Source organism: Ochotona curzoniae, unplaced genomic scaffold (assembly GCF_017591425.1).
Source record: "Ochotona curzoniae isolate NIBS_2020 unplaced genomic scaffold, NIBS_Ocur_1.0 scaffold_2453, whole genome shotgun sequence".
In the NCBI taxonomy this organism is placed as follows: Eukaryota; Metazoa; Chordata; class Mammalia; order Lagomorpha; family Ochotonidae; genus Ochotona; species Ochotona curzoniae.
The window spans coordinates 6,920,725-6,933,335 of NW_024467094.1; the positions used below are offsets into that span (position 1 = coordinate 6,920,725).

Sequence of the window (12,611 nt, forward strand, 5' to 3'; positions counted from 1 at the left end):
CGGCAGAGCCCAAGCCCAGAGATAACCGTGACATTCACTGAACCAAAATGGTGCTGTTTGTTGCTGGTCCCATGCTGTTCCCATGCCTAGGGAGGTGGAGGGCCCCACCAGTGTTCATGTGTATGGAACCAGGACATTTAGATAGCATAGTGGGCAGCTGCTCATGAGCCATTGTAACATGTATTTGTTTTCTGGCCATCTCCTTGTGATGTGAACAACCTGAGCATGAACTCAGCGATGCAAGCCGTACGAAGCCATTTCTGCTGTGGGCTAGACGTGACGGGTGTCCTCCTGGCTACAGCACGTATAGCTAGTGGGGCATGAAAGAAGTGATTCTGGCCCATGGCATACCAATCAGAGAGGGATGCCAATAGCAGTTCTGAGTTGTTAGAATAGTCTCCAGTGATCAAAGTGCACTGATTCCCTCCCTTGGTGAGGAGGTAAAGCAGTGTTTCCTGTCAATGATGAACACTGGTGGGGTTTTTTTTTTTGTAATCAGCCAACAGTCAGAAATTTCACAAATGTGTACTTCTGATGAACACCCTTTGATGTCTCAGAGCCATTAAAAGGGAGACTAACAGAGAATGACTCTCAGGTTTAACTGTCTTCCCAGTCATCTGTTCTGGCATTCTTAGTCTGAATGTGAATGTCACTCATCACGCAGGGGATGTCAGGGATGGTTGTAAGCAGATTCAGTAGCCGTTCCAGGAGTCCTGGGGCCTGTCCAAAGCCACCTCAGCCCCAGGCACCCCGAAGGGTGTGCAGTTGTTGGGGTGCTCGGCTTGCCTGCCTGGTCCTAGGGAACGTGCTCACAGCAAGTTCTGGGTGCTGGCCATAGCCTTGGGGAAGCCAGTGGTGACTGATGGCAACTGTCACCTCACCACAGCTGATGGCAAGGCATTTGGTAGTTGCCTACCCATCCACAGTGAACACAACAGAGCCACCCCAGCATCCAAGGACTTGGAACCAAGTGGATTCTCTAGGGAGCAGAGTGGCCAGGTTTGGGCTCCTGACTCCACCGGCTGATTGTTCTCTAGGCTGGCTTTGTGTGCCATGGTCTCTCTGTGTGTAACCCTGTGGCTAGGGCTCTGGTATGATAGAGCTTCTCTCGTCTGAGACAACTATTGCACTCACTCCTCTCAGTTCTCTGCAGGGTGCTGTGCTCTTTAAATCTGATGCAAGGTAAGGGGGAGGGAAGTCCCCTGGCAGACCAGTGATTCCAGAAGGCTAATGGGAAAGATTTTACGTATATTATCTCACATACAAAATGGTCTCATTTAGAATAGATCATTGCAGGATATTTAATATATGTCAACGAAAGGAAATGTTTTACCAGTGAAATTGGTGCAGACAGTGAAGGATGGCCTCCTTTTAAATGATTTAATCCTTAACCATCTTTGCCCAGACCTTCTAGAAAAGTCTCGTGCTGTTCGTCAGGCAAAAGACGAGCGGACTTTCCATATCTTCTATCAGCTGTTATCCGGAGCAGGAGAGCACCTCAAGTGTACGTTACAAAGGTTTTCGCTGTTTTGTATTTGTTGCTGTTTGTTTCGGTGTGAGTGTGTGTGTGTGTGTGTGTGTGTGTGTGTGTGTGAGAGAGAGAGAGAGAGAGAGAGAGAGAGAGAGAGAGAGAGCAAGCAGTTTTGGGAAACAGTAGTTTGAAATATGCACACCAAATTTCTTGCTGGTTAAAACAAAATTGAACTTCCAGAGAGATAAGTGCTTTCTCCCAAGTGGCAGGCACATGGATGTCATTGTAGTATCTTTTGAAGTTTTCTTTTTCTTTTTTTTGCATTTTAAAGCATTTGTTTATTTTTGTTTGTTTGCAGCTTGTGTCTAGGTTTTTGCTGCTTTTTTCTTTTTTTTTTAATTTATTTATTTTTATTGCAAAGTCAGATATACAGAGAGGAGGAGAGACAGAGAGAATTATCTTCCATCCAGTGATTCACTCCCCAAGCTGCCGCAATGGCCGGAGCTGTGCCAATCCGAAGCAAGGAGCCAGGAGCCTCTTCCAGGTCTCCCACACGGGTACAGGGTCCCAAGGCTTTGGGCCGTCCTCTACTGCTTTCCCAGGCCACAAGCAGGGAGCTGGATGGGAAGTGGATTAGAACCGGCACCCATATCGGATCCTGGTGCGTTCACGGCAGGGACTTAAGCTGCTAGGCCATGGCGCTGGGCCCTGAAGGTTTTTTCTCTCTCTCTCTTTTTATGGTAATTAGATGACCTGGGATACATTCTTATGTAATTGTTTCAGCATTTTTATAAGCTGCAAAATTGAAGAAACAACAACAGCAGAAAAACTTATATAGTCAAATAACTAGAATATGTGTTTTTATTCCTAGATTTACAACAAGGTCTGTATTTACTTTGCTTGCACTAGCAGTAAAAAGAGCCTTTAGTGGATTTTATTTATTTATTTTTCATGAATCATAAATTCTGGAAGCTCAGGGCTGGGCAGGATCAAAGGGAGGTTTCTGGCCCGGTCAGAATTCTGCAGTCAGGAGTCTGGGGCAGCAGAGAGGAGGCACATTCTTCTGAGCCTCAGGATGGTTGGCGTTTCTGTGCATTATTGTGTTTGTCACCCAGACGTCACAGTAGACACATTTACGGTAAGATTTCCCATGTGGACTCTCAGCTTTGGCTGATCATAGGCATCTCTGAAAGTACTAGGCGCAGAACCAATTAGGGGGGGAAAAAAGAGAAAAAGCCCGTAAGGGGAAAAATGAGCCCTGGGCCCGGCAGTTGAAGGTTGTACAGGGTGCAGGGGGCCTGTGCAGGCTTTCAGGCCCCACCGGCTCTGCAGCGTGCTCAGCATGATGGAGGGAGTAAGAACCTCCTGGGAGCTAACTGATGTCTGCTCAAGGGCACTCTCCCCAGAAGGACACATTCTCATCCCTTCATCTGCCCCTTCAGTCCATGCGCTGCGCGGGAGTGTCCCCTGTGACACTCTGTTAGTATACTGCATCTTGCTGTGACACCCGAGAAAGGGCAACCCCTAAGCAGACAACCTTGGAGGAAACACTTCAGGGCCTTTGTAGCGCCCAGGAGCTGCATGGTCCTTCTCCCGCACCTCCCATTATGCATCTGCCTCACACATCAGCTACTGCTACATTAGGAATACAGAAAATGACTTTTTAAAGGCTTGCTTCAGTAGCTGGTTGAAGCATTTCAATCTGAAAACACAGTTTGAGTCTCTGGAGAACTGACATCATTTCCCAGCTATCCTGTTCCAAATAGAATATATATAAGCCATTCTCCTCAAAACCCCCATGGAAGTTTTACATTTGTCCCCTCGTCATTTTCCATATTTGGTGTAGGCGTGTGTGTGTCTGTCTGTCTGTGTACACATGGACGTCCTGAGAGAGAAAGCAGGGACTGGTGAGATGAGTGGCGAGCCCTTTTCCCTGGGATGTTATCCGTTTTGGGGGGCTGCAGGGTGTATCTCGATATGCATGTGGTAATGTGTTCCCTTATGTCTCCTTTTAGCGGACTTGCTCCTGGAAGGGTTTAATAACTACAGATTTCTCTCCAATGGCTACATTCCCATCCCGGGCCAGCAGGACAAAGATAACTTCCAGGAGACCATGGAAGCGATGCACATCATGGGCTTCTCTCACGAAGAGATTCTGTGTAAGTGACCCCCTCTCCTGTCATGAGACTCAGAGAAAGTCGGGGTAAACAGTCGAAAAGGGTCAGGAAGCCAATCAGAACTGCTTGTGGGGTTATGAAGCCCTGAGATGTTGCCCAACTGGGAGATTTTGCAGAGCTCATCTTTACCACCAAGTTAATTGGAGCATATCTCTGCTGTGCTTTGATAAGCACTTGTATTGACTTTGTTTTTTTCTTTTGGTCACTCCAAAGCAATGCTCAAAGTAGTGTCCTCAGTGCTGCAGTTTGGAAATATTTCTTTCAAAAAGGAGAGAAATACTGATCAAGCTTCCATGCCGGAGAATACAGGTAAACTGAGACACACGGGTTTCGTTTCCCATTTCAGTGGCTTGTTGTGTTATGTGTGGGTGCAAAAGTCCCTCTGCATGTTTTCTAAGAGCCTCAGTAGTGTGGCAGCACCACAGGCTTGCCCAGGGCCTCCCGGGCTCTTGGAGTGGGGTTGGGGAAGGTGGGGCACAGGGAGGAAGTGGTGGCTCTGCTGCCTTCTCCTGCTGGGGGTGGGAATTGGGGAGTAGGGAATTGAACCCCAGGAGGTCTCATGGCCACCTACCTGCAAGGGTGCTGTAGGTGCTGAATTTTTGCCTTACCAGAAATACGGACCTAGCATTTATATATGAGTACAATTGTTTTTCTCAAGGATTGAAATCTAGACTGATTCTCTTGTTATTTTATATTGATTTTCATTTTGTCAGACAGAAAGATAGAGGGAGGCAGAAGTGTCTCTCCAAATGCCTGCTGTGGCTGAGGCTAAGCCCGGGCTGCACACAGGAACCTTGAGCACAATTTGGGTCTCCCCTGGGGGGTGGCAGGGACCCAGGCTGCTCCTCTTCCCCCCCACATCCTGCCCTGGGTGCACCTGAGCAGGAGGCTGGATCCGAAAGGGAAGAGTTGAGAATTCCTCAGGCTCTCAGGGTGCGGCTGTCCCAAGCTGCTGCTGCTTGCTTCATCAAAAGTCCATTACTTCTGGTATTCATGTGTTGCAAATATAATAGATTTGTAAGCCTTTGAACTGTCAGTTTGCAATTGAAGGCTTGGAAACAGTTCAGGAACCTCCATCACAGCCTGGTATGCTGTGTTGTCCCAGCCAGAGGCTGGCATACCCCACTATGGCCAGAAATGGCTGGCATAATATCCGGCCAGCTGCCTTTCTGCCCTTGAAGTCGTGGCTCTGTTGTGTAAGTAGTTTGAGGCTTGTTAACAGTTCAGCACTGGATGACTTTGGGACCTCCTCCTGTGGTCATCCCCAGAGCAAGTCGTGGCACCTCAGGTCACACAGTCACAGTAGACTGGCTGGCACACGTGCTCACACTCTCCATAGCTTTGCCATCACTAAGACCTCAGGTTCAGGTGGGTGTAAGAATCAGAGTAGGGCTTGGATTAGTTAACTCGGCTTCAAAATCTTAACATGTTCCATAGGCAAGATGGAGCCTATCTCATCAGGTCTTGGTGGGTCACTGTGGACTAACAGAGACTGTGCTATATCTTTGAAAGGATGCAAGGTACTCTTCAGCAGACTTAAAGCTTGACTGGATTTAAGATCCACTTAGTTTGCTTCTTAGTGGAATAATGGTCCCCGGAGTCTTTTAGGTGTTGGGTGACTCTGTTCTGATTAGCTCGTGGGTGGAACCATGATTATGACGGGGCTTTCCCTGGTCCAGTTGCACAGAAACTCTGCCATCTGCTGGGGATGAACGTGATGGAGTTCACTCGGGCCATCCTTACCCCCCGGATCAAGGTCGGCCGGGACTACGTGCAGAAAGCCCAGACCAAAGAGCAGGTAAGTCTGAAGGCCAGCTTGTGTCAAACCACAGGCATGTGGCTTTCTGATTAGCCTGTCTTGGCTAAACCAGGACAAATATTAGCATTGATTCAGTATTTTTCACTCTCTATTATATTGACTCTTTCAAACCATTTTAAATAGTGATTTATGCTAAAGTACATCTGGAACGTCATAGGCCTTCTCCCTGGGAGACTTGTCAGTAGACAGATGTGGGTGCCCTTCAGGGGCCATGATTGCAGAGGGCCACTGCCTCCTTGTCCCTGTGCTGGGGCTAGAGCAACCAGAATACAGGAATTCCATGACCCGCTCTACGGAAGTTTGCAAAAAACAGCGTCAGTAACAGGTAGCCAGGAAGTGAAAGGTGATTCTGTGCCCCCAGCAGGCTGCCTGGGCAAGTGGGGTGCTCAGAACCCTGGGGCCCTGGGCAGCAGTTGTCTTCCATGGGTATCTTCACCACCCTGTAAATTGATCCTCCTAGTTTTATTGTGCTATTGATACCCACTGTTGATGTATAAAATGGAGACATGGCTAACCCCCAAACACCATGGGACTGCTATATAACCATTAAATTCCACTGACTAATGGCCCTCCGAACTTGCTGAGACTGTCTCCAGAATGAAATGCTGATGTTGTCTGATTCCAGGCAGACTTTGCGGTGGAGGCTTTGGCAAAGGCTACCTACGAGCGACTCTTCCGCTGGCTTGTTCACCGCATCAACAAAGCTCTGGATCGGACCAAACGCCAGGGAGCATCTTTCATTGGGATCCTGGATATTGCTGGATTTGAAATTTTTGAGGTATCCTTCCCTGCCTCCCTCCAACTCTCCCTTATTTGTGTTAGTTCTTTTGACAAATAGTAAGGCTTACTATACACACACACACACACACACACACACACACACGCGCGCGCGCGCGCACCAGGTCCATGCACCATGAATATAATGGAAAGCTAAGCCACTGCCATTGTCATAGAGCCTCTTAACAGTGAAAGTCAGGCAGTCCCCAAACTCACAGACATGAATGATGCTGTGATGTGTCGGGAACCAAGGCCATCCTGGTCATCTGGGATGTGAACCAGCCAGTGGAAGGTAGATCTGTTTCTCTTGCTCTCACTCTCTCTCTGGCTTTCAAATAAATAAATGAATCAAAAAAAAAAAAAATCACCTGGAAAGGAGGGGAAACTATAGACTGGTGCTCGCTGGACAGGGTCTCTGCAGCAGGTTGCTCAGCATACTGAAAGAATGATTTTTCTGCGAAGGAATGAGAGACAGTCCTGGAGACCTGCACGGGAGAGAATTTTCCCCGTGTAAGAAGCTGACCCAAGAGAGGGGCGTTGGAGATGTGGTCTGTACTGTGGGCCCAAAGCAGATGTAGAGACTGTGAGGGAGACTGCCATGATGGTAGACCAAGGCAGGAGGGTGGTGGCTTGGCAGGGGAGTCAGGACATGGTAGTGTGTGTGGGGACGGAGAGGGGGCACCATGGGAAGGTAACATCTGCTCACAGGGTTTGATACCCAATGTGGACCCAACTGAATTTGTCCAAACACTGATTTAACCGCAGCATCAGAAAGGTTTTTCAGGGAAATAGATAAATTTGAGGCTCCTTAAAGCTTGTATTTTTTTTTTTAAGATTGATTTATTTATTTGGAAGAATTACAGAGAAAGAGAAATAGAGACAAAGGTTTTCTAGCCCGCTGGTTCACTCCCCAGATGATTACAGTAGCTCTGTGGATGGCAGGAGCCCAAGCACTCGGGCCATATGTGACCAACCGACTTCCCAGGCACATTCATAGGAAGCTGGGTTGGAAGTGGAGCAGCCAGGGCTTGAACCCATGTTCACATGGGATTGCAGGCCACACAAACCTGCTGCCTCATAGTGACAGCCCCCCGAATTTGTATCTTTAAAATTTATTGGAGCATTCATCATGATGGCTCAGTGGCTAAATCCTTGCCTTGCAAGTGCTGGGATCCCATTAGGTGCCAATTCGTGTATCTGCTGCTGCACTTCCCATCCAGCTCCCTGCTTGTGGCCTGGAAAAGTAGTAGAGGACAGCACAAAGCCTTGGGACCCTGTACCCTTGTGGGAGACCCGGAAGAGGCTCCTGGCTCCTGGCTTCAGATCTATCTGCTCAGCTCTGGCCACTGGAGGAGTGAATCAGCAGGTTGAAGATCTGTCTCTCCTTCTCTCTGTAAATCTGATCAGCCTTTCCAATTAAAAGAAAAGATTAATAACAAGAAAAAAATCTTGTTCACTGATTAAATCATTGCCAAGATGCCAGCTGGGCTGAGCCACAGCCAGGAACTCCATCTGAATCCTACATGGGTGGCAGGGGCCTGAGCATTGGAACTGTCAGTACTGCCTCCTAGGGTGTGCAATATGAGGAGACTGAGATGGACAGTAGAGCTGGGACTCGAACCCAGGCCCTCTGATAGGAAATTCATGGCATCCCAGGAGGTGTTTTAACTTCTGGGCCAAACACCTGCCTCTGGATCAACATCATCATACCTGTAGCTGTGAACTATCTCTCTAAACGTAGTTTATCTTGCCTGGTAGACCATAAAGTAAGGGCCAAATACTAAATACTACCTACAGTCAGCATGTTATATTAGCTGCTTTTGGACATTAAATTGTCTTGTTTTAAAATGAACTCTTAAAATTACAAGTCAAGGGCCCAGTGCGGTAACCTGCCGGCTGAAGTCCTCACCTTGAACGCACCAGGATCTGATATGGGCGCCGGTTCTAATCCCAGTGGCCCCACTTCCCATCCAGCTCCTTGGTTGTGACCTGGGAAAGCAGTCAAGGACAGCCCAAGGCCTTGGGAACCTACTACCATGTGGGAGACCCGGAGGAGGCTCCTGGCTTCAGATTTTGTAGCTCCAGCCATTGCAGCCACTTGGGGAGTGAGTTAGTGGTTGGAAGATCTTCCTCTCTGTCTCTCCTCCTCTCTCTCTAGCTGACTTTCTGGACTGTGGTGTAGCAGGTAGAGCCACTGCCTGTGATGTGGGCTTCCTATCTATAGGTCCCAGTTCCAGCTGCACCAGAAATAGACTGAATTACCTAAAAGTAAATGTAAGAAAAGAAGGAAAAGAAGCGCATGATTTAGATGAAGACAACCTTGTTCCTCTTGCACGAGAAGCAGGAGACTGAGCAGAAAGGAATAGACATACCGTGCTGTTGATGGGAAAGTTTAACCCCGTAAAGGTAGAAGCCTTCCCCAAATTTATCTGTAAATTGAAATTTTTGTTTAACAACCTATCAACAGGAGTTTTTTTCTCAAAAAATATTTTTATTTTTCTCCAGTTATAAAGGAGTTATGACTTTTGAATCCACTTACTAATAGGAATATTAAAGGAAAGAGAACTAAGCAGTCTTCTAGAACAAATTTAGGAAATACTTAAAAAAAAAAAAACCCATAAGGTTCTGGAAAAGAAGTAAGAGTAGTGTTAACATATGTAAAGCATCAAGTTGGTTTTTAGCTTCTGCGTGTGGAAACAGAGAGGGGTGTGTAGCTGCTGAAGATCTAGAGTTGTTGATGTAGTAGTGTCCCCCATTGGTGGCCTCGTGCTGCGCGCCCATTATAAAGAGTGGACAGGCCATGGCTTGTGCGGTGTGCTTGTTACTAGAAGGAAGGTCGGTGCTGAGCCAGGCGCTGCCCCAGCTCTCCCAGCACGACCTGATTATGAGATAGCAACTCGGGATGTGGGAGACGCAAAATAGCGAGTAGCCTTTTCAGGCTGTAAATCTATTCCTCAGAGAGTGCTTGAATCCTCTCTAATTGAAAATCACTTGTTATAATGAGAAGGTTATTTATGGGCACATGCTAGTCCTGGGAACCATGTGGAAGCAGAGAAAAGATTGAGCACGTCTGCTATGTAGGATGCCTATTTAAGAAAATGGACCCAGTTGTAATTCATCTGTCTAACCACTTAGTCATTCGCACAATAGAAAAAGTAGGCGGGGTTCACGGTGCAGGAACAGCAGTGGGGGTGACGCGGAAGATACCCAGGCCTCTGTGAGTGCCACACAGTCATGAGCAGAGGTTGAATGTTGGGTAAGAGAAGGGGAAGCCCAGTGCCCCCCACGCCTGGGTGCTGTCACGTGTCTGCAGTGCTGGGCTCCCAGAAGTAGCACCTCCAGCTGGGTCTCGGGTCCTGCTTTCCCCACTTATCCCCTTTAGCAGGGAGCTGGGACAGAAACCCCTAGACCTCTCCCACTGCACTTACACCCAAGCCTCTACCTCCCCATGTCTCCTTGGTTTTCTTGTTTTTCTCTGTGTCTCCAGGTATGTTGCTAAAACACTCACTAATAAGACCTGAGTTGCTTTCTTTGAAGATTCATCAGTTAGCATACTAAGCTGTTTATTTCCTCATTTCAGCAGTTCAGCAGTGGCATCCCTAATGGTGTGCTTCCCCACTCTCTGCCCAAAAGACTGTGTCTGTGTGTGTGTGTGAGAGAGAGAGAGAGAGAGAGACACCGAGACCTGAGACCCTGTGAGGTTTAGTCATTGTCCTTGAATGTAATCAGCACTGCTGTTGATGATATCTAACCAATCATTTAGTGACGTTCTTGGCTCCCCAGACAGCTAATCATCCCTGTCTCCCCTCCCCTCTTCCCTGCCTTCTTCCATTGGCAGCTGAACTCCTTTGAGCAGCTGTGCATCAACTACACCAATGAGAAGCTGCAGCAGCTCTTCAACCACACCATGTTCATCCTGGAGCAGGAGGAGTACCAGCGCGAGGGCATCGAGTGGAACTTCATCGACTTCGGCCTCGACCTGCAGCCCTGCATCGACCTCATCGAGAGACCGGTGAGGGCACCAGCTGGCTGGCCAGCCGTCAGCTCCTGGCGGCTTCCACAGCCCTTCCCTCCACACCATGGCCTTTTCTAGATGGCGTAATCCAAGGCAGAAATTGTCCAGTCTCAGTAATCTAATCTCAATCTCCAAAACTAAAATTTAAAAAACATACTTGGGCAAATACATATAAATCAGGAATTGGAACAGTCCGCACCAGGACTTGGCATGATTATCCACCGCGGCATCCGGGCTCCTTGTGCCCACGTGTTTGTGGTGTGCTGGGTGTGCTGCCCTTCCAGGGTGGGTGACTGTGTTGTTGCAGTGCTGACGAGGAGGGAGGAGAGCTCGCAGCAGGCTCGAGGTGGGCCTGTGTAGGAGTAGTCAGAGTGCAGCACTTCCAGACAGAAAGTGACTCCCCCCAGTGCTTTCTTGGGGCCTTTAAGGCAAACAGCTGTGTGGCCCATCAGTGACCCTTCTGAATATTCATTTTCCTTGGAAAAGGGCTCAGCATTTCAACCTAAATGCTTAACTCACAGCAAAAATAGCTGAGGGACCACAGAAGGGGTCTGAGGCATACCTTTTCAGTTATTTTCCACATATTAAGCACAAATACTCTTCAGTTAGAATAAAATAAAAAAGCAAAAAGGTATGAACTCCCTGACTGTTCAGTGCTGGTCTGGAAATGTAGATGGGTTTGCAGTGTGGTCCTAGTCCCCAGGGACCCGAGAGCAGAGTGAGTCCCAGCCCAGGGTTCAGGGAAGGCCAAGGCCATGGTCAGCTCAGGTTGATGCTTTAACAGTTAACTGTGTGACAGTGTAGAGGATGCAGCGCTCACAGGTGTCAGTTACCTGTGACTCCCTTTCCTGTCCCTCCCCACTTGGCATCTCCCTCCGTCCTTGTCCCTTCCTAGCCCTGACACTCCTGGGCTGTTTCCCTGGCACTGGAGTCCCCAGCCTGAGGAGTCGTCACTTGAGGACAGGCAGAGAGGGAGGAAGAGGAGGAATTCAAGATTTAATACGGACTCATCGTTTACTTAACTTTAAGATTAGTCCACCTGGTCATACAAGTATAAAATCTGATGTGAAATATAAAAACAAGCTGTTTAAACCCCTGTGTAAGAATGTGTGGTGGGCGGGAATTTACCTACAGCATAAGGAATGATGCGAGATAATAATTCCATGGATGTTTCTTGCAAAATAGAATGGAGATATTTCTTTTTTCAAAATTTGGTTATTTCACATGAAGGTGTTAGAGATCTTCTGTCCACTGGCATTCCCCCCACTTTGACGGCCAATAATGGCTGTCATTATCAGGCTGTCCCTGCGCCTTGCGGAGAAACTTACACTGGGGTCCTGTATCAGACTTTAGGAATAGTTTTATTTAAAGAGATTAGAAATGTGAAAGTCCTGGTTAAAAAGATGGCCATCTCAATTACCTTAACATTAACACAGAACTTCATTTCCCTGAGCTGCCAGAGGATTGGCATGCATTGCCTGGCCCTCCTCTCTGCACCTTTGCTTGTCTAAGTCTCGTGACTAAAACCTTGTTGTAGCTATTGTTAAGGCCCAAAATAGTGGAAGATTCTTTGATATAGAGGGAGCCGTGGGGGCACGGTGTCGGTTTCAAAGGGGTTTTTTCTACCTGCTGACATTCCAACCAACCAACCATCACTTCTGACCATATTATCCCATTACTTCCTTTTTAATCTAACTTGATAGCCAGTTCTTCCCTATGACAGTGCGTACATGAGAGCCAGCCCTGGAGTTCACCTCCTAAGGCTCAGTGCATGGGCTGCCCTAGAGCTGGAGTGAATTCCTTCTTGTACACACGTTGGCCATGTTCTCAGCGTGGCCGTGTCGAAGCTCCCAGAAGCACTGCAAAGCAGACCCTCCCCATCTGCAGCACTCACCTGGCTTTCACCTCACATTGACCCCCAGGAAGGATGGCCCTGTGAGCACCCGGCCTTCCCCATTCTCATGCCATGAGTCCACTGTTTAAAGTCCAAGTTCAGTGTTTGTATGGTATCCCACAGAGCTCTTCAAACATCACTGCTATCCACCTCTGTGGCTTTCCACTGCTCCAACCCAAGACACCTGGCAGTCTCTTCCACCAGTCAACCTACTTTCTGTCTGTCCAGATCCATCTGGGCCTGTTTTCAATTACCTGACAACTGGGTAGCATAAAGTAGGTTTTAAAATATTTGTTAAAACAAATATTTAAAGCAACTGATGAGATATTTTGTCACTTTTTGAAAAAACTATACCAGACTAGTCTTAAATACTTCAGGTGTGAAGAATGATAGCTTTTACTTAGTTTTCACTAAGAACAGAAGCTTAACTTAAGTAAGGTACTAACTGTATTTTCTTT

The 12,611-nt window shown here is 47.7% G+C and overlaps 1 protein-coding gene across 3 annotated transcripts in view; it reads left to right on the plus strand.

Annotated features, from left to right (window-relative positions):
- The window catches only part of MYH10 (myosin heavy chain 10), a 125,798-nt gene that overhangs the window by 71,375 nt on the left and 41,812 nt on the right, over window positions 1–12,611 (plus strand). For all 3 annotated transcript variants that reach the window (XM_041001310.1, XM_041001312.1, XM_041001313.1), the window contains 6 exons: window positions 1,406–1,504; window positions 3,487–3,630; window positions 3,862–3,957; window positions 5,328–5,446; window positions 6,093–6,245; window positions 10,083–10,256. In XM_041001310.1, the coding sequence (XP_040857244.1) occupies window positions 1,406–1,504; window positions 3,487–3,630; window positions 3,862–3,957; window positions 5,328–5,446; window positions 6,093–6,245; window positions 10,083–10,256 (785 nt within the window). The remainder of the gene's footprint in view (window positions 1–1,405; window positions 1,505–3,486; window positions 3,631–3,861; window positions 3,958–5,327; window positions 5,447–6,092; window positions 6,246–10,082; window positions 10,257–12,611) is intronic.